Source organism: Hyperoodon ampullatus (genome assembly GCF_949752795.1).
Source record: "Hyperoodon ampullatus genome assembly, chromosome: 1".
NCBI lineage: Eukaryota > Metazoa > Chordata > Mammalia > Artiodactyla > Ziphiidae > Hyperoodon > Hyperoodon ampullatus.
The window spans coordinates 42,146,313-42,172,329 of record NC_136914.1 but is presented as its reverse complement, the minus strand read 5'-3'; the positions used below and the strand labels follow the sequence as shown (position 1 = coordinate 42,172,329).

Below are 26,017 nucleotides of genomic sequence, written 5' to 3'. Positions count from 1 at the left end.
AAATCATTAAGTGTCCTGGAAATATTTATATTATTGTCATATTTCTCTGTTTCTGTAATCCTTTGCAATATTAGTATTTCTCTCTTACTGGGTTTATGATGTTGTGTGCATTGGATTTAGGAACTGCATTTCCTACTTGAGGGTGCAGAGCTGTAACACACTTAGAAGGCTATCTCTCCCTTTTTTTTTTTTTTTTGGTTTGGAATTGTGAAGAGTTTATTATGTGACTCTTTTTTCATTCCTTTATTTATCTATTTATTTTTATTTATTTTTATTGAAGTATAGTTGATTTAAAATAAAGTAAGTTATACATACATACATTCTTTTTTATATTCTTTTTCATTATGGTTTACCACAGGATATTGAATATAGTTCTCTGTGCTGTACAGTAGGACCTTGTTTATCCATTCTATATATATAACAGTTTGCATCTACTAACCCCAAACTCCAAATCCGTCTCTCCCCCACTGCCCCTCCCCCTTTCCATTCCCCCTGGGCAACCACAAGTCTGTTCTCTATGTCTGTAAGTCTATTTCTGTTCATAGATAGGTTCATTTGTGTCATATTTTAGATTCCACATATAAGTGATATCATATGGTATTTGTCTTTCTCTTTTTGACTTATTTCACTTAGTATGATAATCTTTAAGTCCATCCATGTTGCTGCAAATGGCATTATTTCATAGAAGGCTATCTCTTAAACGCTGGCTGAGTGACTAGATGGTTAGAGGCAGATTCCTTTGGTTATCATCCTGAGGAAAAGAGAGAAGTATATTTTTGCCTCATAAAGGCTGCCAGTTTTACAGTGGAAAATTTGAAGGAACCTCCAATGGAAGACTGAAATATATGGATTCTCATAGAGATTGTATCCTGTAGTTAATAACTTAGGTTTGATACATTAGATAGGGATCTACTAAACGCCTGTGACTATTTTCCTGTATTTTCCTGTTTGGTGCCTGTTATAACAAATCATTTCAATGTTTTTATTGATACAAGCCTATTTATTACCAGCATGTCATGTTATTTTAAGTAAATGAATTAAGTGAATTTGAAAGCTATTTGAACCCCTTTTTCTCACTTATTTGTACCTACTTTCATATCTTTTCTGTGACTTTTTAATAGAGATTTTTCATTTGTTTAATAATTAGTACATGGCCCTGAAGTATTTGAGGTCAGAATATGCTAAATTCTTCTAGTGGGTTGGTGATTTTTTTTTTTTTTTTACAAATTTTAGAATAACAATAGCTATTACTTTCATAGTGTTTACATGTCCGCCACTTTCTTTTATTTATACTGATTATCTTATTTAATTTTTAAAGCAATCCTCAGAGGTAGGAATAGAGCTATTTCCTCATTTTTATAGATGAGGAAACCAAGACATAGAGATTATCTGGCTTCACAGTCAATGCTTTTAACCACTGTACTAAACTGCATCTTTAGATTTTTTTTTTAATATTTATTATTTTTTTAATTGAAGTATAGTTGATTTACAATGTTGTGTTAGTTTCAGGTGTGCAACAAAGTGATTCCATTTTACATATATATATATTTTTTCCAGATTCTTATATAGGTTATTACAAAATATTGAGTATTGCTCCCTGTGCTATATAGTATGTCCTTGTTGTTTATCTTTAGACTTATTGTTTCAGCTTCCAATATCACTTGTACCTCTTAAAAGGTTACCTCATTTGGGAAATACTGCCTTTAATTTGATATTTGTTACCAGTATTCACACACAAATTTCCTTGAAACACCATAATTAAAAAAAGAATTACTGATAACATTGAGACATGTAACATCAATCTGTTTTTCCATTTGCCATTGTTTCTTTGTGAAAGATGATAATACATAAAATTTTTTTCATTCCCTTCACAGTTTTGAGAGGAAAATCTAAAATGCCTTGATAATTTACTAGAGGTAATTAAGATTTTGAACTAACAATTGTCTAGGAAACTTTAAACAACCAAGTATTTGAAAATTGATACTTGAATTATTAAAAATGCTGTAAATTAGTTAAGAGATAAATACATAGGAAATACTTAGATGCATCATTTGCACTTCTTTCCTTCTTCAACTTTTTGCCTAAATAGTAACATGGATCCAGCAACAGATGAAGACCTTGAGTGTGATATGTTGTTAAATTCCACCTGTTTTGAACAGTGCCAAATAACTTGCTGATGTCATGTTATCTATCCAATGCCAAACTATTTGGAATTTAACACAAAGTATACTATGCTGCATTTCTTCTACTCCTTCTTCAGATTGGAGAAATGATGCAGTGCAAAGAAAAGACTGTTTTGAAGCTGGGTGGTTCTCCTGCTTATGTAGCTGTATAATCTTGAATGAGTCACTTACACTTTCTGGGCTTATTTTCTCATTTGTACATATTTATGTATTACCTTGTAAGAGAATTTATATGATTTACAAAACTAACAGTTAAAAGATAGCTGTAGAAGAGTGCTTCAATTCTCTGTACTCATTCTCAAGGTCTTAATCTTCTAAAACCAGAGTATCAGATAATTTCTCATCTTCATTGATGAAATTTTTTTCCCTTCATGGAAAACAGTGGTACAGATGGGTAACAATAAATGGAAACTATAATAATCACTATTTTTAGCAAAATATTATAATAAAAATCTCTTATCCACCGTGATGGAAGGATAGTATATTGCTTAGTAATGGCTGGGACACAGACCATTATTCAGAGAATTAGAATACATTATATTTTATATTGTATACATTATACTTTATATTGTATTCATTCTAGTTTAATCTTTGGGGATTCAGAAGGCACTTCAAGATTTGGTAGCACCTTTTGGTCATTATGAACATCATTTTTTGGGTAATTAGGTGCATAAAGATACCAGAAAATAGAAATTTGGGTTGATAAGATGCCAGAAATCACCTTTTCTTTGTCCTTTATCTTAATAAGTGTTTTTTTCAGTGCAAAATATTTTATAAAACAGACATATACATATAGGCCTGTATTTTGTGTGTGTGTGTGCAAGAAGAGACTGTTATTATAGATAAGTTTTTTAGAGTCAGAAAGTTTCTCTTTCCCATGTTTTGTCCTATAGACTAAACAGTTAGTAGAAATGGAGTCTTGGAGCCCGATACACAATTTGAAGAAATCCAAAATGTTGAAAAATGGAGCTGAAATCAGATCTAGATACTAGACTTACTTGCTTTTCCTGAGGTTAGCAATTCTGATCTGATCATGCTTTGTTCCAAATCAGTGAGAAAGGGAAAGATGAAAACAGCAGTTTTAGAACAGTGTGACCATTACACTGTGAAGAGGCAGTCTCTTCCAATAGGACTGGGAACTAGGTTGTCATGGTGCTTAGTCCTTACTGTATTGCCTCTGCTGTCTGTCTCAGAGGTACCAGGTAAGGCCAAGTCCTTGTTTTTCCTTCTATATGACAGGTGGTTTTGTGGTTGAGAAGAGGTCATTCAGAGGTTATAGTGTTGTCCCAAAATGACCTATTGTGTCTTACTAGTTTCTCAGTTACTAATTTTTTCTGTCATAGGTGGTGGTTGTGTTTAGAATTTTAAAATCTGAGATTGTGGTTTCTGGTTTCCAGTGTTAGCTTTCCCATTAATTTAATCTGAAACATAAAATTATTGCTCTATGCCAGTTTCCTTTACCTTTCCAATATGGATAATAATAACTGTTCTGCCTAACTTCAGAGGTTTCCTATGGGGCTAAAATGATCAAGAATGTGAAAGTGCTTTTAGTGGTTAAAAGAGTTGTACAAATATAGGTAGGATGGCGAATATCCATTTTTCTTCCCTATTTATCTCACTCTCTAAGCTTACCTTTTCTAGCAAATTGTTTTCTGGCACTCCCATGATTACTTGAAAGGACCTAAGAACACATTTTATAGCATCTTATGCTGAATATACAATAAAAACTTCTGTTTGGTTTAGGTTTAAGAGTGAGTTTAATGTGATCAGAAAGGGTCATAGTTAACAGAAAGTAGAAGCAGAGTGAAGGTTATTTGGTTGTAGGTAGGAGGGGAGAAAGTAAGAAGTAGTATTGTTCTAAAGTAGTATGGATAGAATATGGATAACTATTTCTTACTATTTTATAGATGTATTATAAATATAGTATAAAATAAACACAAACACAAGATAAGTTATAGGAGATTATAACTCCCTGTACTGGTGCTAGAAATCTCATTTTCTAAAAGCAGAGTCTCTGAAAAGTTCTTATGGTTCAAGAAGTATATCTATGCTCTTATTTAATTCTCACTGGAAAGAAGGAATTTTCTTTTCCTTAGTTCTCAACTATCTCTTTGGTTCTTCACCTACTGGTGAAGCTGAAATAATAAAATTGAGCATATAACTCTGACCCTTTTAGTATCTCTAAGCCCCAAGGAGGGAGGTGTAAGTTATAATGACATGTGCTCTATTTAGGAAAACTGGTTTTATTTTTCTGAACTTTTTGAAGCCAAAGACATTAAAAAGCAGGTACCTCAAGAAGATTGGGAAGTTTCAAAAGTCAAAACTAGGACAATACAATTATAAATTATACTAACAATGAGGAAGAAAGTTGGAGGGAGAAAGTTGGAGGGGTAGTTGGAGGCATCTAATGAACCGGGTAATTGTTCAGGATTCGTTTTAAAGGAGTGTTTTTTGTTTTGGGTTTTTTTTTTTTGATTAAAAAAGTCAATAACCAAGTATGTATTAAAAAAAGAGTTTATGAACCTATGTTCTTTGCCATGAAAATTAAGAAAAAGGGAAAATTGGGTGAAAGTGTTAAGGCAACGAGGAGGGTATTTTAAACAACATATGCACTCTAAAGGGGTATACCTACGTGGATTGTGCCATCACTAATTGGCAATCAAGAAAAAACCAGAGGTATGCAACTTCTATTTTGCTTTCATGGTCTCTGTTGAGGAGAATTATTTTCAAAGTGGAAAGACTAAGACCAGGTAAGGAGGAGATTGGCAAACCAAGAAGAGATTGGTAAGCCAAGAGAATCACTAAAGTGCCTTAACTAGTTAGGTTTCCATATCAATATAATTATACCCCATGTCCCCATAGTATTAAAATATCTTGCCAAAGTATGATTAGAGGAGTATTGGGTTGGCCACAAAGTTCGTTCGGGTTTTTTCCATAAGATGTTACAGAAAAACTCAAACGGACTTTGTGGCCAACCCAATAGATGGCATGAATATTGGTGTATAGGAAAAGTCCTAATATATTGGGGAGAAATAAACCCACCTCATTTTTCAAAAAATTGGCGAGCCTCGGTTTTCCTCATCTTTGTAATGGTAATAGTAATACTGTCTGTTGCAATTTGAGTTCTCCAGAAAGAAGACTCCAAGTTACTTTGGTGTTTAGGAATTTATTAAGGATCAACAACTGTGGAAAGGAAGGGGGAAAAGCAGAAATGAGCATAGAGAGTAGAGCTGTGTTGCAGACCCGGACAGCCTCAGCTGACCCCACCCTGTAGCTTCAGAGCTGAAATGGCCTGTGAGAGTTAACCCAGGAGGGACCAAAATCCCCAGACCTTTATCTTTTGTTTTTGATCCGTAATTGGATACGTGCCACTCCCAGAAGTACTTGACCTTGGTGAGGCAGCTCTCTGCAATTGGAGCAATTCCTGAAGGATTGATGAGGGATCTGGGCAGCATCTCTTCATGTCCACCCCTTTGCAAAGTTTTAACAAATTTTAGGACTAATATGTATGAAGTACCTATCATAGGTCTTGATACAAAGTAGATCCTCAATAACGGACCCCTTATTTTTTTTTATTATTTGTACTGTCCTATTGAGAATTTTGATTATTTAAGAGAAGACATATGTATACATATAAGATTTATAAAAACTGAAAAGTTGGCAGGGATATTTAATCTTTTGGAAAAACAGAATGTAGTTTCCAAGTACCCTTAATATCTGAATGGGTGAACTAATGGGCAGAAGCTCATGAAATGATACTCAACAGAAATAAAGTCTGCTACTCTTAGATTATTAAAGGAAAAGAAAGAGGAAGAGGTAAAATTATTTGAGAGCACAGAAGAATATTTATATGCAAAAAAGTTCATTATTAAACTAAATGTTAATTACTATAACTAACAGCACTAGTTATAATAGCTCATATCAGAAGTAAATGTCCAACACAGAATAGTTCAATTATGGTGAATCTGTATAGTGGACTATAATGCAATCATAAAAATTGATCTTTGAAACATATAGTATTTTATAGGGAAACATCCATGGTAGAATGTTCATTAATGTAGACCTAGAGTATTATTCTAATTGTATAAAAAATGTTTCTGTGCACGTGCATGGAGAAAAGTCTGGGGAAATATATTGACTTGTTGATGGGGGTGTTAGATTGCAAGTGACTTGAAATTTTCTTTATATTTTTAACTCATTCCCAAATCTCTATAATAAACATATGTAACTTAATAAAATCATTTTTTTCACTTGTTTGTTTTTAAGCATCTATAAATGCAGAACTGAAGAGACCTGGTTTAAGAGCTAAAAGAACCAGAAAGTTTTAGATATATATTAGTACTTATTTGGCTTATAAATAACATGGCTGTCCCCAAGTGCAATTTCAGTCTTTATTAACAAAAATACAGTCCAAAATGAGGAAGGCAGTAGTTCATTTTTGCCCAGTTCTAGGTACTGCACCTTTGGGTGAACTTGAGTTTTTCAAGTGAACAGCTGTTTTACACCATATATCATATAAAGAATTGATGATTTCTTTTCTGGAGAAGACTTGGGGATGATATTTAAAGTAGTGTTCAAATGGAAAAGAAATTCTATATTCATGTAAAGAAATGATGTAGATCTAGTTTTGATGGAAGAAAGATACAGGGAAACAAATTTTAGTTAGGGAAGACAGTTCTAATAATTAGATATTCTCTAATAATTAGACAATTCTAATAATTAGATATATTAGTTCTAATAATTAGATATTAGATATGTGGGGGGAGAATATCTAATTATTAGAACCCCTACCAAATAGTAGCCTGACTTTGGTAGAAGAAAAATATTCCAATATTAAAAATAAAACTATTAAATAGGATTTTCAAACTTTCCTACAGAACCCTAGGTTCCTATATATAAGCCTTAAGAGTTAATATTTACAAGATATTTCAAAAATTAAATACAAATAATTAAACTGTAATTTAAAAATAACATGTTCACTCAGATGTTTCAAATATCAAATTTTAACACTTTGGAAATTGATAACATGTTCCTGATATGCTGTTTAGTTGACTTGTTGTAGACCTCTGAATTGAGTTTTTGCCTGCTTGCTTTTTCTGAGTTCAAAGTCAGTTATTTACCACTTGTATCTGTGTGTCTGTGTGAATCAGGATTTTTATTATTAATACTGTGTAACCAAAACAGAATAGAGAAATAAACTGGGTAATGAGACTGATATGACTATAATTATTATCTATACCCTCTGATTTCAAACTTTTATAATCATCAAAACAGATTCATCATTCATGATTGATTTATTTAAACATAATACTGCCTTTATCTGTTTTATATATAAGAATCTTACCAGAAATTGTTTGAAAAAGGTATTCCACTGCTTAAAGACATTTTTTAAAGTCTGATATGGAGGATGATCAATTATATCTGTAGAACTTATTTTGAATCTGCCTACTTCTCTTTATTTCTCTTGCCTTAGCCTAAGCCACCATCATCTGTCATCCAAACAACCTCAGAAACTTTCTAATTGTTCTCATAATTCCTGAACTTTGGCTCCTGTAATTCATTCTCTACAATGCAGCTGCAGTGATATTAAAAAATATAAATCAAATAATAACATATCCTTGCTTAGAACCTATTCAGTCAGTCTTCTTCCTCTTAATCTCCAACACCATTTCTACCCTTCCATTCCTTTCTAACCTATAAACATACAAAGTTGTTTGCTGACCCAGGACCTCCCTCTTCTTCCTCTATCTGGAATGCTCTTGATTCCATTCTTCACCTTGGTAGTTCCTCATCCTTCATGTTTCAGTTTAAATATCCCCTCTTTAAGGTAGAGGATGGAAACTACACTCCCTTTAATCACTCTGGCTTAGGAGTAGGCACATGACCTGACCTTTTATTCTTCTCAGCGCATCTGAGACATTCAGAATTGGAGCAAGGAAAGGAGTATTATTTCATCTAGCAGTGCCCTGTAACACAGTAAGATGTTAGTCAGTATTTTTGAAGGAATGTGTGCAGGCTTCTCTTTCAAAGCTAGGAGGAAGATGGGGTGGGGACATTTTATAAGAGCAAAGATGTCTTTTCTCCACTTAAAACCTAGTGAAAGGTAGACAATATATTTAGTAGGTTTTGGTTGTTTATAAATACTTCACAAACTTAATAAAACTAGGCTGACAGAGGTTTAATGGCTTGACCAAAGTCATACTGCTATTAAATGACAGTGCTAGACTCAATTCTATTAAATCCTACAATGCTACAATACCTACTTTGGCACTAAGGAAAGGAAATATTAGTGCAGATGCAGAAGCTGTAATCACAGCGAGAGCCATTCCTCATCTTATAGAATCTTTCTTTCTGTTCACTTACATTCACCTAATTCCAGCTTTCTAGTAAAAGCCAGATGGAAAAATCGGCTTCGACTTAGCCGAGATAAGGGTGTGTCCCTGCATTTTCTTGACAGATTTCTTGATGTGGTGAGAATAAAACTGCAAACAGGGTAGGTAGATTTTATTCTGTTCTTATTTTTTTAACATCTTTATTGGAGTATAATTGCTTTACATTGTTGTGTTAGTTTCTGCTGTATAACAAAGTGAATCAGCTATACGTATACATATATCCCCATATCCCCTCCCTCTTGCTGTTCTTATTAATCTGCTGACTTAGTTAAGGTTGTGTTCACCTTTGAATACCAGAAAATCCCAGCAGTAGCTTAAAGAAGTAGGAGGAGAGTAATTTTCTCACACAAGAAGTCCAAAAATGGCAGTCCAGAACTGGTTCAGCTGCTTCTCCATTCAGAGTGGGCTGTCTTTTACCCTCCTGTTTCTCACCACAGGGGCAGAGATATAAAAGGCTAAAGGAATACACACATACACATACATGCACACACACCATCTTTGCTAGGTGGCACTTCCAAGAAAGTTTCTACAGTAATCAGACCTTTTTCCTCTCGTTGGCCAGAACTATATCACAAGCCCCCTTGCAGCTAGAAAGTCACTAGGGAGACAATGAGTAGCATCTATATCTTGTGCTCCCTTCATTTAATGGCTTTTAGCATGATAGTCCAAGTATCTAATATCGTAATACTAATGCATTGTACCTTTTAGATTTACATTGGTGCAGAAGCATACAGTGGAATTTAACCAAGTGGCAATGGCTAATTCAGATGGATCCGAAGCTATGCTAAACAGAGTGATGACAAAAGATAATATTGGTGTCGCTGTGGTATTAGAGGTCCACAAAGAACTATTTGGAGCAGGTGAGTGCAGTTTAAAATATTCTTACAAAAAATAAACACCATCTCAAGTGCAGCGAGTCTTGCTGATATTTATTGCATAGTTATTTTCTTTTGAGGAAAGTTAAGGGAGACAGGCTGGAAAATAGCACTAATTCTGTAAAGCATCATCTATATCTTGGAATATTACTTGCCAGGTAATCTGTAAAAAGAAAAGTCTTTACTGTGCCATTAATTCCAAAAGGTTATTTGAAATAAGAATAGTTTAAAGCTGAATTTGGAAATTATGATGATTTGGTTCTCCTTTTAGCCATATTTTTAGCTTCTTGACTGAGAAATCTTTTGTCTTTAAGGTTAAGTACTTGGCATATTTTCTCTAATTTCTTTGTTATATCTCAGTCATTGTCAGGGTAAGAGCGGCATCTTTTATCTACCTGGTACTTTTGTTTTCCACTTTAGATATTTATAGCTTCCTTCAAAGTAAGAAACTCATTATGTACGTTGCATATCCAGACCTTTTTATCCCCTCTCTACTGCCTGCCTTTCAGCATTTCATTGTTTACTTAACTATATTTTCGGTAAGAGCAAGGAGAAGGTGTCAAGACCATATCAGGGCTTTTATTTAAAATTTTTTTTCTTTACTTACTACCTGTAGAGGAAAAGATTTTTGCCTTAAGTACTGATTGAATTATTCAGACCATGCATATCTGTCAGCCCTCCTTTTCTCACTGTTCTACAGTTTATCCATCATCAAAGACAATCAGTCTTTGATATGAGATTTTAAATTCCTTCTTCATTTTTAGCCTCTCCATTTTTACTGACTTTTATGTCCTTTCCAGTCTCATTCTTCTCAGAAGTTTGGTACCTTTTTTTCTGGTAATGCGAACATTGAATTTCTTTTAGAGTTTTACTCTCCTTTCAATTTGCAGAAGAGTAATTACAAATTATATAGTTAAAACTTTCACATTCTGAAATACCTCTCTCTTATACTCCTGGAAGAGTAATTTAATATTATAGAAGGTGCTTATGGCCTTTCTGAAGGGGCAAGTTTTTAATATTTAGTATAGTGAACATTCAATCTACAGCCAAAAGTGACACTGTAAAACTCCTAGGGAAAGAAGAGAGCTTAGAGAATGATCGGATTGCTTTAAAAATGACCATTTCTGTCACATATGAAAGATACTTCAGTTATTTGTTTACTCAGCATTAAAGATAATTATAGCTTGGTAAGACAGAAACTTTACCAAAATAGTAGACTACGAAAATCAGGTCTTTCTGCAGAGTTTTTATTTTTAATAGAAAATGTTAAGAGATACTTATAGAAATTCTATAGAAAAATTAATTTTGTATGTATCTAATATTCCAACAGTACAAAAGTATATAGAGTAAAACGTGAGAGTCTCTTCGTCTTATTCATACCCTCTCGGAGTAACTCTTATTCATTCTTTACACATTACTAACATATATATGTATAGTTTTATTTAAATGGCATTGTACCATGCATATTGAGTTTTGAGCCTTAAAAACTTTATGGACACTTTTTTTCCTCTGTCAGTACATGTTAACTGAGTTGAATTTTCACAGTTTGCCCTTTCAGAGGTGCTTATGGCCTCTTTGAAAGGGCAAGTTTTTTAATGTGTTATCCTCATCCACCATGTTAATATTTATTTTGACAGAATTATAAGACAGTATTTTAGGGGAAAAAATAACCTTAGAGATTTTATGGTTGAATACCTCATGAGGTATTCAACTGAACACCAGAATGGCTAAGTGATTAGAAATAAAGGTTAGTAATTAGTAATAAAGCCACGTCTGAAACCCATGTCCAGACTTTGAGAGCACACTACTCCCTAATTCTCAATTTTTAAAATACTTCTTTTGGGTGTGTGGTATGAATTTGTTTTGGTAGCAGATTCATAGCAAATTCACTGCCTTTATTTTGTATAGGTTAATATAATGTTACTGCCTTTTACTGCTGACCCTGTCACTGATGTGCTTAGGAAATGCAAGGTGAATAAGTACTGGGCAGTAGGAAGAACTTAAATTAAGGTTTAGGTGATTCAAATAACTGAAAACCTACCTCACTAGGTTATTGTGATATTTAAATGACAGAGATATTTAAACTGCTTGTTTACACTAAGCTCAGCAAATCAAGGAACTATAACTAAATGTTGGTTACATCACAGTATGGTTCCTAACTTGGGTAGAGAGCAGGAGTTGGCAAACTTTTTCTGTAAAGGGCCAGGTTGTTAATAGTTTAGGCTATGAGGGCCACATATGACCTCTATCACAGTCTTCTAAAAAATGTTTGGTAGAATCTTTAAAAATGTAAAACCAGCCTTAGCTCATGCAGGTTGTACAAAAACAAGTGGTCGGCCAGACTTAGCCCATGGGCTGCAGTTTGTCGACCCCCACGTTGGGATTACCAGAATCTCAGTACTTTAGCTTCTAAGAACTACTTTATGAGATAAAGGGGAAAATATAAATGAATGGAAAAGAATAAAGAAGTGGTTATGGGTTTGGGGGAGAAAACCTTAGGATACTGCTTTTTTGATACATAAAGTATAATCTTAACCTTTGTTTCCCTAATGCTTAAATTTAGGTATGAAGCCTATTCATGCTGCAGACAAACAGCTGCTTATAGTGGCAAATGCCCACATGCATTGGGACCCAGAGTATTCTGATGTGAAACTCATTCAGACCATGATGTTTGTCTCAGAGGTTAAAAACATTCTGGAGAAAGCCTCAAGTAGGCCTGGCAGCCCAACTGCAGATCCTAATTCCATCCCGCTGGTGCTATGTGCAGATCTTAACTCATTGCCAGATTCAGGTATTTATAACATCATTTCCTCTTCGCTTTCAGTTTTGTTTTTACTTCTAGTTGAAAGGTCAATTAGCTCTTAACTTTTGAGTAGAGACTTTTTCTTCTAAATTAGAGAGTGTATCAGTAAGAATCCCAGGAATGGGACATGGAGTAATTGAGGAGAATTTATTTAGTTTAAGCTATTTCCAAAGATGTGTGCAGGGTTAGGGAAACAAAACAATGAGTGATGCAGTACCCTGCCACTAGGGGAGTTAGGGACCCTTCACCACCTGTACACCTAAGGGGGAAAAGTGGTGGGAGCTGTTATCAGAACTTGGAAAAAATAGTTACGAAGAGAGGGCCATGTAATAGGAGCGATGGATTTGAATTGGGATGCGATCAATCCCTTGCAGACTGACAAGACAGGGGAATATATATCCCTGCCTCACTCTGCTACTGTCCTCTGATCTCTCGCCACTGCTGTCCATTGACCAAATCCAACTAGAAGCTAGAGCGGGGAGGGGTTTGCAGTTGATGCAAGTAAAGGTCAGCCTCCTGCCGCACAGAATGCAGTGGAGAAGGGTGACCTGAAGAAGCAACCAGAAAATATTCAGCACAGGTAGCTATCTAGTTTAATAATGTTGGCAACCTTTAAGTGAATTCATTGAATGATGCTTGAATTCTGATATTAGGTGCAGAAGAGTAATCAAAATTATCTTAGGATTTCACATTTCTCCTTGAGCTCCACTTAACTACTTTATGTCCTAACTTAAATTATTTTAGATCTTTGTAAAAAATCAGTTCTGCACTTAGATATTAAAACTCAAATTTAAAACATAGTATCACAGTTTTGCTATTACTGAGGCATATTCCAAATTTTGTATATTTTCAATAAGCTACTTTAAATGTTTAAAATAACCACTCAAGAATAAATATGACATAACCCAAATGCCAACAATTGTACTATTAATAAAAGTCTCAAATCTAGAAAACACCTTTGCTTTTTCTCCTTAGCAAATAAATGCCAAAATCATCCTTTCAGAAATGTTTGTATTCAGCCCCTAGGCCCATTGACACCTTAAGCATGTCCTCTTTTTTTAATCCTTTTCTTTTTTTGAGTAAATTGCTCTCAAGCACAGGTTTCCTCCATCTCATTTGATTTGGTTAAGCCAATGAGCTATCATTTGGCATCACAGCATGCTGAGTTGACTCAAGCCAGACTGTCAGGGCTGGATCCTGGTTCTGCCACTTAGGAGCTGTGCAATCTATGGCTAAGTTCCTCATTTTTAAATAAAGGGATAATCATTTTATCCACTTCATAGAGTTGTTTGTAAGGTTTAAGTGTGTAAGGCGCTTACAACAGTGCCTGGCATGTAGTAACTGCTAGATAAATGATAGCTTCTTTTCAGCTATTCACAATACTGATGTTGTGCTCATCATTTATTCATTATATATGTTGCTGTCATTCCTGATCACAAATAGAAAGAGATGACTGACAGACTTTAGTGATCGTCATCGTCATAAGAAGGGTTGTGGTAATTTTTTCATGTTTACTTATTCAGTGGAAGTGGTGAGCTTTTTCTGAATGCCTCTACTCTCTTCAGCTTTTTAGACACATCTAATATTTTTGACCAAGTGGTATACCTACAGCATATAATGTACTGTTTAGTGTCACTGTAGCTCAAAACAAAGAATGATGTTGCCTAGCTAAAGCTAGACATTGCAGTGTTGAAGATGCAAAATCTATTTTTATTGTCAATGATTTAAAAATTTTTTTATTATGTATGCTATATTTTACATATTCCAGAAGTTGTTGATTGACTGCATAGAATGGTGAAATGCTAAAGAGATAGTGCTTTGCAATAACATTCTAAAAATATTTAGGGTCAAGATCCTCCTAGTGAATGCCATCCTAGACCCTGGGAATCGTCTTCAGCTTGAAGAACCATTAAGAAACTGAAGATATTTCTGGGTGATCAGGATATTTTGCTCTGGAGTAGGCAAATACACCTCAGTTTGATGGAACCGTATGAAACTGCTGATATTTGATTTTTTTAGCATCAACAACAAAAAGGCAGTTTCATATGTAAAAGTAAATATTCAGTGTAATAAAACCACTCTGAACTTGGTGCATGCACCTGGCAACAGATTTTGGCCATGAAGTCTTCTATAAGGTCTAAATGCTAAATGGTAGTGTTTCTTCCTTCTTTATTCTACTAGGTGTTGTGGAATATTTAAGCAATGGAGGAGTAGCTGACAACCATAAAGACTTCAAGGAACTAAGGTACAATGAGTGTCTTATGAACTTCAGCTGCAATGGAAAGAATGGAAGCTCAGAAGGGAGAATCACACATGGCTTCCAACTGAAGAGCGCCTATGAAAATAACTTGATGCCTTACACCAATTACACCTTTGATTTCAAAGTGAGTGACAGCCTCTGGGTTGGCATAGAAATTATGGCAAATACAAACATGTGACAAGAAAGATACGTGTTATTTATGCTTAATAGTATAATCTTCAGGATTTTTTACATTCTCAAAATGTCTTGGCTAAGTGTGCACGTAATGTAAGAATGTTTCTTAGGTTTTGTGGTGGTTATTGTTGACTTGAGAATTCTCTTTAAACCCTTATTTGTTCAGATTTCAAATAACCATGATAATAGCAAAAAATTCCAAAATACTTTACTATGTGTGTGCCAGGCACTGTTCAAAAGCACTTTATATTTATTAATATAGTTAATCTTCACTTGTCCATACCATCCCTAACTTTCAATAAGGATCCAAATAATAAGCAACCTGATATAGCTACATTCATCTTGAATGAATTTGTAGAGTATTCCCTCAAACTTTTCTTAGTACTTTCCATTGATATCTTATTTATCTTAAAATTTTCCAGGTTTCTTTGTGAGATGGGTTAGAGAAAGTTGTGCTTAGGGTCCATTTTATATCCATGTTGTCATACTAATCAATGCCCAGGCAGTAGATCATTCCAGCTTAGTAAAAGGACAAGAAAGATATTTTTTTTTGCAAAATAAGACAAAAAAAAATTAGAGGGCCAGTTGTACAAAACGAGTTGTTCTTTTGAAACATTGATTGGTAGTGATTTTCTGTAGTCAGTCCCTTTCCCTTTGCCAGTTTTCTAATCACTCTGCCTGTAGCTCTTCTATTGTACCTTTGTTTGACTTTCTGGCATTTCAGGCATCTATCCTAAAGTCTTATACTATCCTGAAAAAATGCAGATGTTAGAAAGTGGTTAGGAGTTAAGAATCCTAGATGGGGAATTTAATAAAATACCAAAGGAAATTTATGAATTGGGCTCTTACACATCTCTGATAACCTTTTTCCATATTCAGTGCTTGTTAGCCCCTTTCCAAGAAAGAGATAGTAGGAAGAAGAAAGGAAATTTGTGTGCTTATGTTATTGGTCAGTTTTTGTAATCAAGACGTGGAAAAGAATTGTTTAGAAGTTGAATCTAATTTTAGTATTTTTGCTGTTAGAGTAGAAAATACTATTCAGAGATGATTGATTTTGTTCAGATCACTCATGCAGTAATGTGCTGGTAAATATTTAATAATCAGCTTTCTGAGAAAAAAAAGAAGCCCAAATTTGTAGTGTTTGCTGATTTCTGTGGTACATGTACTCCCACTGTAGTAGATTTCAAGCTCCCAACGTCATACCATTGAACACAGAGTTGGGATGAAGTGCTAAGAAAGCAAGTACTAGCTGACTCTATCACACCACGGCTTCTTGTGTAAGCTTAAAGGAAAACCTCGGGACTTAATGATACACAGATTACTGTAGGTTAAATCCTATACAGTGGTATATAATACAGCTCTGCCAGCATAGCACAACCCAGAAAACCTAAAATAAAGTTCCTTAAAATAAGTGTTCAGTAATTCTACAACTCTTATTGTTCTTTTGGTTTGTGTATAGGTAAAAAGACCAAATCATTTCTACCTTAACTAGGCTTTTATAAAGGTTACTTTTACCTTATCCACAAAGTAAATATTAGGGAAATAACGTTTAGAATATTAATCTAAGCGATCTTCCTCGATCATCTGAGTTGTTTTCAAATCTTTTGTTGATGTTTCTTCAAAAGAACTTACATGTATTAATAAGTGAATAAAAGAATCTTATTGAACCATTTATATTGTCTAAAGTACAGTTAAAGAACCAAAAGCGCATGGCTCAGAGAGTGTTTGATGTTTGCATATGTAGGATAGGATGAGAAAGGGCAGAACTATAAATCCGTGCGAGAGAGGCATGAATGGGGAGGATAAATACGTTGGCTGGCTGGGTAGATGGATGGGAGGGTGGGATAGGATGGAAAAGAAGGATGATCAGAGAACAAACTAAGGGCATACCTGACTAGAGAGAATTAAGCTTTTGGTCCAAGTAGCAGATAATAAACTTTTCAATTTCATACAAAGCATTTTATGGAATTAGTGCTGTGCCAATATTGAAGGCAGTTGGTAAAAAAGGATAGGTAACATCAAATGTAAAAATGTCATGTGATTAGCATTAAATACAGATCAAAGTATAGTATTCTGCCATTGCATCAATGGAGTACTGTTAAATTTTGTTTACTTGGCTTAGCATTTTTTACTTTCTTGGTTCTCGAATAAATTAGAAATGTAGAAACGTGGTATTTAGAACTCAGAGTCATTTAATCTAGAACTGATTTGGAATGACTTGAAGGGTAAGCAGTTAGGAGAATTACTTGTAGGCAAGGTATCTTAGTGAGTTTAGGTTGCCATAGCAGAATGCCATAAACTGTGTGGCTTATAAAACAACAGAAATTTATTTCTCACAGTTCTGGAGGCTTGAAATGTAAGATCAAGTGCCAGCATGGTCAGGTTCTAATGAGGGTCCTCTTCTGGGTTGCAGACAGCTGTTTTCTCATTGCATCCTCACATGGCGGAGCGAGAGCTCTCTGGGGTCTCTTTTTGTAGAGCACTAATCCCATTCATGAGGGTTCCATCTTTATGACCTAATCACCTGCCAAAAGCCCCACCCCCTTATACCATCAGGTTAGGGGTTAGGATTTCAACATAGAAATTTGGAGGGAACACAAACATTCAGTTCATAACATCAGATAAGTTGAATAAACAGCCTAATTCAAACTTGCCGCTGCTTTCACCATCACCTGCCCCCCCTCCTGCCCCGTGCCAATCTAAGGGTGTGTCTGAACCATTTAATGAAAAGAGGAAGGACAGTTTTCCTATTATGCCAAGTAGTAAATCTTTCTGTTACACATTGTGAAATTTAGTGTATAATTTTCTCACATTCGTTTACAAGACAAAGCTTAGCATAATGTTACCTCATAAACTATTTTCATTGTTTTTACTTTTTTCTCATATACACTTCTATAGACTTACCTATAGACTTTACTAATATAAAGACTTTTCCCACCTTTTTATGGTCTTTTAAAAAAGAAACAGTTTGAATCAGAAAAGGTTAAGAATCGTTAGTCTATAACCTTCTTTGTGAATATGATACAGTGTACAAGTGTACCTACATATGTATAAATACTTGGGTGAGTTCAGACATGAACTTGCTAAGGATTTTGATAAGAGCTTTTACTCTGGATGTTTCAAACCAAGAAAACAGTTACAAGTGATATCTCCAGTTCTTACTTTCTGGAATGTTTAACATCTTTATTGGGGCCTATGTTTGCAAAGGATTCTCTAACTCTAGTAGCTAATGTGCATAATGATACTTTATAATAAAGTGATAAGATATAAGAGGTTTTATTCAACATAACTAATTGAAAATGTTTTGTTTGTGTTTTGTTTAAAACACAAATGTTTTAAATGTGTTTGCTGAAGCAAAGGGTGGTCTCATAAAAGAAAGTAAAACCACTGAAACTCTTGTCAACCCTTTTCCTAAAATGTCACTGCAAAACTAGGCATTAGCCAAAATGAAGGGATAAAAATACATTGCGCTAATATTTCTTGACTATTTGGACTTGGAGCATTAATGGCAGAAAGTACTCCCCTGGATTCACGTAGGTTCCTTAATCTGTGGTAAAGTAAGGTTAAAGTACCTAATGTTGAATAAGGCCCTCTCCCTCAAAAGAACTGTTTTGTTGTTTTGGTCTTGGTCATGTCAGAATCAGCAAACTAAGGTAATTGTTTCTGAAATTTCACAGTATAATTTTTTTCATTGAATTCTTTTTTTTTTCTTTTAATAAAGTAGCCCATTTCACTGTGATACCATTTAAAAATATTAGCTAGAACTCACTGTGTATAGTATTTATGAATAGGTATTTCCAGGTGTGGAACTCTTTCTTCATACTTGGGCTCAGGCTCTCTTGATGTGGGAAGGAAAAAATCTGACTTCACACTCTTGCATACATAACCTGGGGCAAAAAAAAGCACACTAGTTTTGAAACTTACTGATCAGATAAACCGAATCATCTAGCTCTGAGAGATACAACTGAATACATAGATAGGTCTTTAGTGAATGTTTTTTGCTGAGGTACTGTTATGCAGCAAGGAATCCAGAATTTATAGTACACCAGGATTTGTGAAAATGAATATTCTAAACTTAAGAACAGATTAGAATGATTAAATGTGTGCAGTATTTTGTATATATGTATAAAATTTGGGAAAGCTGAACTAGGATTAGCAAATCTGAAAACATGCTTTACAGTGGCTTCATTCAGATGTGTTTGATTGATGTACAAATAACTGAATATCATACTAGTTATCATTAAGAGAATTATTCTTGTCATAACTTTTCATTAACTTTGTATATGTTTGTATAAATATTCTGATTTTCTGTTTATTGTAGCAGAGTCAGTGCAGTTTCCATATTGTTTATACTGATAAATTAGATTTCACTGACCCAAGCAAGCCAGTTCTAAAGATGCCTAGACATGATTTGGTGTGCTAGCTTCTCAGTTTGCTTACCACTTATGCACATGTGCAAGGCTTTATGATTCCACTAGGGTACTGTGTTTCCCTGTCCAGCCACCTTTATTTCATGTAATACCCATTCAAGATTTGAGCTCTATTTGACCCATTGTGAAGACAGCAGGTGTACCAGAAATACAGGTTACTCAGGTATTTGGCTTTTACAAATTATGAATTGTTCTTTTATATATCTTAAGTTTTTCTTTTATCTAAGCATATATTTTTCTTTTTTTCCCAACTCCCGATCTCTTTTCAGGGCGTGATTGACTACATTTTCTATTCCAAGACTCATATGAACGTGCTTGGTGTCCTGGGGCCTTTAGATCCTCAATGGCTGGTTGAGAACAACATCACTGGGTGTCCACACCCTCACATCCCTTCAGACCACTTCTCACTGTTAACACAACTTGAACTCCACCCTCCACTCCTGCCTCTTGTCAATGGTGTTCACTTGCCTAATCGGAGGTAGTGGAGTACTGCCCCGCAAAGACGGGGATCTGTTACTATGGACCTGTACAGTTGTAAATCAAAGTATGTAGGAGTGAAGTATGGCCATCCTTAAGCTGCTTCTTCAGGTTCCTTTCATTATGTGTTTGCTATAAGATTTTGTACAATTTTGTGCATATTGGTATCATTTGGCACTAGGGCTGGAACCAAAGTATTATCACTCTCTTTCCAAATTTTTAATTTAACATGTTTTTAAGTTGGACCTTCTTCATATTATATTAGGAGTCAGCATTCAGAATTGATAAATCACTGATTCAAGGCCCAACAACAGGGTATTTGTTTTTCCAGAACAAATACTTTCTTTTGAATGGTTTCAAGTGAGCCAACCATTTTTCATTTTTGTGAAAGGCAGTTTTTAAAAACTATAAATATAAGACTTTAAACTGAATGATGGCATGCCTTGCAGGAAACTGCCTTGAATTTCTGTTTTCCATGATAACAAACTGATTTTTGGCTCCCCAGTCATTTGCACATTAACAAAGCACTTAAATTTGCTAGATCTGTACATAAACTAGCCATAATGAGAAAAACTGAGAAATGAAAGGTGATTGCACAATATGCTTTCAAAATCAAGCATTTAACAGCACACAACAATTTGTTGGGCAAGTGCTGGTTGGTTTTTTTTATTTGTTTGTTTTGTTTTTTGAGGAATCATTCTGTATTTTGTTCCCCTATTAATTATAACCTTACTAGAAGTATTAATTCTAAGCCTGTCTCTTCAGTTTCTTTATAGGAAAAGGAAAACAACGGGTAATTTCTACTGCCACACATCTTGAAAATAGAATTTTGTCTATTTAGGATGCCCACAAAATTAGTGTCCAGTATTTTTTATTGTTTTCATCCACCCTTTTCTGCCTGGTTGTGCTGGAAAAAACAGATATTATATGATCTGTATCATTTTTGCTGTTATGGTCAAATGTTTAAAAAATAACTACTGAATGAAAAGGCCCTGATCAAAGTTTTAGAAGAAGAAAGCTACAAATATTCCATGTGTTTCCCAGAGTAGGTCAAGTGGCTGTTGGTTTTGGCTTTTTGAGGTGACAGTGGAAAGGATTTGGGAGAGAGAGAGAACAGGGAGTAGTTGAAAACCTTGCATCATTTTTCCTGACTCTAGTTGCCAAATGGCCATTATATGCTTTTAATCTTTGTTTCCGTTGTCTGTCAGGGTTGAATTAAGAAGCTACTGGTTTATTCCCAACTGTTGATGCTCTTTAGATATGTTAGAATCCTTTTTTCGCCCAGGAGGGGCCAGTTGAAAATCTGTGACTCAAGAGGCAGTGATTGAAATACCGTTTAAATGGGGGAAAAATTGGTTGGCTACTTGATGTTAATTATGGCACAGTAACAGGAAAAGGTTGTGTCTGTGTTTTTAAGTTTTTCTTTATTCTGCTTTTTTGCTGCTATAAGAGTTTTCTGAAATTTATATTTTAAACTTTTCATGCACTTTACTGTTTCTAGTCTCAAAATGTGATATTTTTAATAAACAAGAAACTTTCCATTATGTGAATGAAATTTTAAAAGAAAATAGCCTATATTTGTGTTTCACTAATATATAAAATACAGGTCAAATTTAAATTATTTAATTAGTTTTAAATATATACAATTTGTCTCCTCTTTCAAACCTGACATCTTAGGCTGTTTTATTAGTCTTAAATGATGCATTTCCTGTGGTCATTTTATACTAATTTCTTCCATAGTAAATTAATCAGGCTACATAATATGATATTTCCCCTGAAAGGTAATTTTAGTGTGACGAGGGAGGTGGGTTGATGTAATGTCATATATGGGATTGCATCAGAAGGGTTCTGTAAAGCCTAAACTCCCTTTTAAAAGTGCCTAGTGATAGAGGCGTTGTTTGTCATCTATTATAATTGGAATGTCATTGTAGTTGAGTGAAGTTTGATGTAAAAAAGGATTCTTTTAAAAATGTCAAGATATCAGAATAAACAAAATAAACAAAGAAACAACCCTTAAGATGACAGATTTTCCTCAATGTGCAGGTATCCCTTCTTATATACCTCAAGCATTCAACATCTAGCCATGCAAATTGATTACATAGTACTGGAAAGTAGAATAGCATGAAAAACTTAATTTTGTGGACATTACCTTTTTTTGTAATCAGCTACTGTATGTTTTATTTTAAATCTTTTGTTTTGGGTGGGTTTTCTGCTCTGGAGGTATATGCACTAACAAAACATTTTCCTCCTTTCATCTACGCATGTTAATTAGCAATGTGAGCAATATTTCTTACCATACTTCACTCCCAATATTTTTTGAGATGTTTGTATAAAATGGAATTTAAAGTTCACTTATGATTGTATATGAACCACAGAGGAGCCCATTTATTAATAAAAAACTTTTTTAATAGTTAAATGTAGAGGGAAAAATAAAAAAATTGGGAAACATTGTAAACAGCTTAAGTTTATTTTGTGTATGATTGAGGCACTCTGTTGCAGGAAGGTGTGTAATTGGGTTCTCTCTGCTTCCAAATGCACTCTTTCAAACCATTCATTATCCTGTGTATTTTTAATGTGGTTTTAGTAAATGTTGGTAGTAGCTCTGTTAAAGTGGGTAATTGTGTTATGTTTTGGGTGGCAAACACACTTGGGGCATGGTAACCCAAATTTCATGTGCACGGTTTCCCTTTAGCCCACTGCCCAAATTTCACACACCCTTCACCCTTTGTTCCCTTTGTAAAAGGAGTGGTATCTGTTTTGAGCTGCCAATTCAGATGATCAGAAATGCTGCTCTCCTCAGTATTGTCTTGTTAAAAACACATGCCATTTGGACCTTTGGCATGGAAAGCCAAAAGGAAGAGGTGAATGACATATGGTATATATTCAGTGAAAGTAAAATATTTATGCTCATGTACTTTCTGGTTCTCAGAATAAGTTAATAAGCTTTATGCCATGGGGCTGCTGCATATTTTATCTGAAGATAAGAGAAAATTTGGGCATTTTTAGATTGTGATAATATTTTTTTTAACTGTTAAATATGATTTCTGATATTTTTCTAAGAACTGGAGTGTTCTTTAAATTTATTGAAACAGTGCTGTTTGAGGAGGGGAAAACTACACTGTTTGGCATTACAACAGTCATACAGTGCATGTCGTCACCCACTCTCTCAGGCATCAGTATCCGCCTCATAGCTTTACACATTTTGATGGGGAGTCTTGCAGCATCCTCAGGACTGACATCTGGGAAAGGCTCAAATCCACTTACTGCTCCTTGCTTGTTGACTTTGTTTTAAAATATTGTGCCTGGTGTCAACTTTTAAGCAACAGCACTGCCTAAAAGCAAGCAGAGAACAGAATCCCAGCACCATTCTATAGGCAACTTTTTAGAATACAAATATAGTAAATCTGTTCGAGATTTATGATGTTTTATGTAAAAAAATTTTTGTACAACGTAGCTGAATATTTTTGTTTCATTTCTTTGATGTAAGGCGTGTGAACGTTCGTTTGAATATCACATGTTAAAGTCAGGTATGGCACAATGGGTTCTGAGACCAGCTTTTCCTCCCTCCCATTTGCCTTGTTCCGAGCTCTTTCTTTTCAAATTACTTTTCTGATATTCATAGGCAAATATTTAATTTTACTAATAAGCATCCTGTTGTGAATGTATTAAAGAAGCCACTGTGTTTTAGTGTTGTAGTTTGCAGAAATATAAAGCTTCATTTCTTATTTGTCCCTATTTGGTGTTTTAAAGTTACCTATTAAATCACAGAGAAGCAAGGGAGAAAGTTGAAAGATATCCCGAAGGCTCATATCACTTGATTCTACGGTGGGTTGTATTAGAATTGAGGATGTGACACATTAAACCTGGAACATGGGCAATCATATGGTGTTCCATTTTAAAATTGTATCTCCTACGTATATACCATTAAATGGGTGAAAGATTAAGTTTGTATTTGCATTTCCAAGAGTTTCTAAAAATTACTAGTGCCATGTATACTTTCAAATCAAATAGCAAAGAATAGAGAAAGCACAAGAAAAAAAAAAAAAAGGTTAAATGTGTTCTTCGATAGAACCAGAGGCATATGGTTCTTCATTCCCAATCCAAGGCTAGATTTTCTAGCAATAAAAATTGACTGTATCCCCAGTACTTACTTCTTTGTTTCTGAGGTCTTATATTCTAAGTTTCTGAGGGATTTTAATAGCTTTGTAAAATGCACTGACTGATCAGTAGCTTCAGTCACAGAAAACGTCATCAGATTCTGATAAATTTGGCAGGCCCTAAGAATAATGGTTTCATAGCAAGCAAAGACTTTAGTGCACATTTTCAAAATAGTACTCATATATACTTACATTTTGACAGAAATGTGAATTCTCACATTTGTAAGGTAGTCTTCCTCTTCTACCTGTCCTCCCCCTTTAAAAAAAACACCTTTCTAATGCGTAGAAGATTTGTTTAACCTTTTCCTTCTGAACTGTATCATGTTTGTAGAACTCTGTGAATTATTGGTACACATATTAACTAGGGAAATTAGAATATTTTTCTAAGCCAGGAGCTTTAAAGTTTTGAATTTGTAGACAGATGAGAACTTTTATACTTATGGTTGCTTTGAGTGATTGTAATTTTTTAACAGCATCATGATTACTAAATTTGAATTCAAACCTAAGTAAATAAGTTCATCTTAACCTGGTTTATTTACCAAAGTTGTAATCTGTTTAAGAACAGGATGCCAAGAGCATCTTGTGTTTTACAACATGATACATCTTCATTGTGTGTCACCTTAAAGCTTAAAAGAAAAAAGAAGTTTCCTATACCTATACTGCAGGGTGTTCTGAACAAGATCCACAGAAAGAAAAAGGTAGTTCTTTTCAGGAAGGTGGTAAGGGAGAACATGAATGTTTCTTGTTTTTAACCAAATGCCTTGTGTAAGTTTCTCTGTTAAATCACAAGTTCTATAAGAAATAGGGAAATACCAGGAAAAGCAAGCTTTATTAGCCTAGTTAGTAATTTCTTTTGGCATAAGTTTGTTTGGTTAGACTTGGTTATTCTTGGAACCAAAGGAAAACAAGCATGTTGAGGTTTTATTCAACAAACATTATGACATTGAAGTTATGGAATTTTAAGTAAAATAATTTTCACTTTCAAAGCATGTGAAATAAGGACATTTCTGCATATTAAATGTTAATTTTCTGTGGCAGTGGTATAAAATTTAGTAGCATTGTATTGACACGAGAAATTGTGTCATCAGAAATAAATCACATTATCAAGAGTGTTTGCAAATGCCAAGTGATATGAGTCTTTTGGCACAGTAGCATTGGATATATTCAGCTTCCAGAAACTTTCAGAAGGCATAGTTTGGCGCCTACTAGTTGTTTTGTTACAACAGTCTCTCCAAATTTAGAAAATTTCCATATTTGTATGTCTGTCACTTTTAACTCGAAAGCATAAGAATCATGGTAGCCCTCTCAGAAGTGGTCCTTTCTTGCTCATTTCAGTTTTGTGTTAATTTCTCATTACTGATATATGACTATGTCCTTTCAAGTTATCAATGGTTATATGTACCACGTTTGTTTAATTAGTTAACTCACACAATTGGCTCAGCGTTGATGTGTCAAACAATGGCTTTGCTTCTCACTGAACAAGCTTAGTTTCCCGCTACTTGTTTAAATCTTGATGCAGTAAGTGATGCAGTAGTCTGGGTGTGTATTTATTCAGAAACTGTACTGTCCTTTCTCTGTGCTTAATTTGCTTAAAATATATTTCCTTACCTTTGAAATTCTTGAGCGGTGCTCTGCCAGGTTTTGGGGGTGTGGCTTGGATGGCTGTGTTACTGCACACTGGGTGTGGAATTGTTCAGTGTTGTGAGTGGCAAATTTCTTAAACACCAGCAGCACTGAGAAGTGCACTATGGGCATTCGTACAGTTGTCCACATGCAAGCAATTCTTTCATCTAGGAGAAGCTGAGGAGTAGGATTCATTAGAGTACTTAGTATATTTTGAGAAGGATGAATGTTTCACCTTTGGGTTTTGTTGTCTGAGTGGAGTGGGGCGGCATGGAGGGAGGTGGGTTTTGTTTGGGGTTTTTTGGAGAGTGTGTATGTACCTTTTCTCTCTGAAAGGGCCAGGGTGTTGGTCAAATTCACCGTGGATTAATTTATATTTTTTTCTATTGTGATTTCTTTCAACCATAAAACAAGTGCCAACTAATTGTCCATGAGATGACTGACTCTTCCACTCAGTTTACCATTTGAATAGGGAAGGGCTCATTTATTTTAATTTCTTGGCATTAAATTAATCTCCATTGTTTTGCATACATTTGAGTCATTCTGTGGCCTCTAAAGTGTTTTTGTAACTAATTTAATGGTTGGAAAGCAAAGCACATGAGTTTAAAACTGAGCAAGAAGTTTTGGTAATTTTTTTCCTTGC

At 34.6% G+C, this 26,017-nt stretch overlaps 1 protein-coding gene across 4 annotated transcripts in view; it reads left to right on the top strand.

The window, feature by feature from the left end:
- The window catches only part of CNOT6L (CCR4-NOT transcription complex subunit 6 like), a gene marked incomplete at both ends in the record, with an annotated part of 71,765 nt that extends 52,166 nt beyond the window's left edge, over window positions 1-19,599 (top strand). For 3 of the 4 annotated variants that reach the window (XM_079704440.1, XM_079704442.1, XM_079704439.1), the window contains 4 exons: window positions 9,284-9,435; window positions 12,014-12,241; window positions 14,435-14,637; window positions 19,387-19,599. In XM_079704440.1, coding sequence (XP_079560566.1) covers window positions 9,284-9,435; window positions 12,014-12,241; window positions 14,435-14,637; window positions 19,387-19,599 — 796 coding nt within the window. Of the gene's footprint in view, window positions 1-8,562; window positions 8,677-9,283; window positions 9,436-12,013; window positions 12,242-14,434; window positions 14,638-19,386 lie in introns of all 4 variants that reach the window. The other variant, XM_079704441.1, reaches the window with a different exon arrangement.
- Between the last annotated feature and the right edge of the window lie 6,418 nt (window positions 19,600-26,017).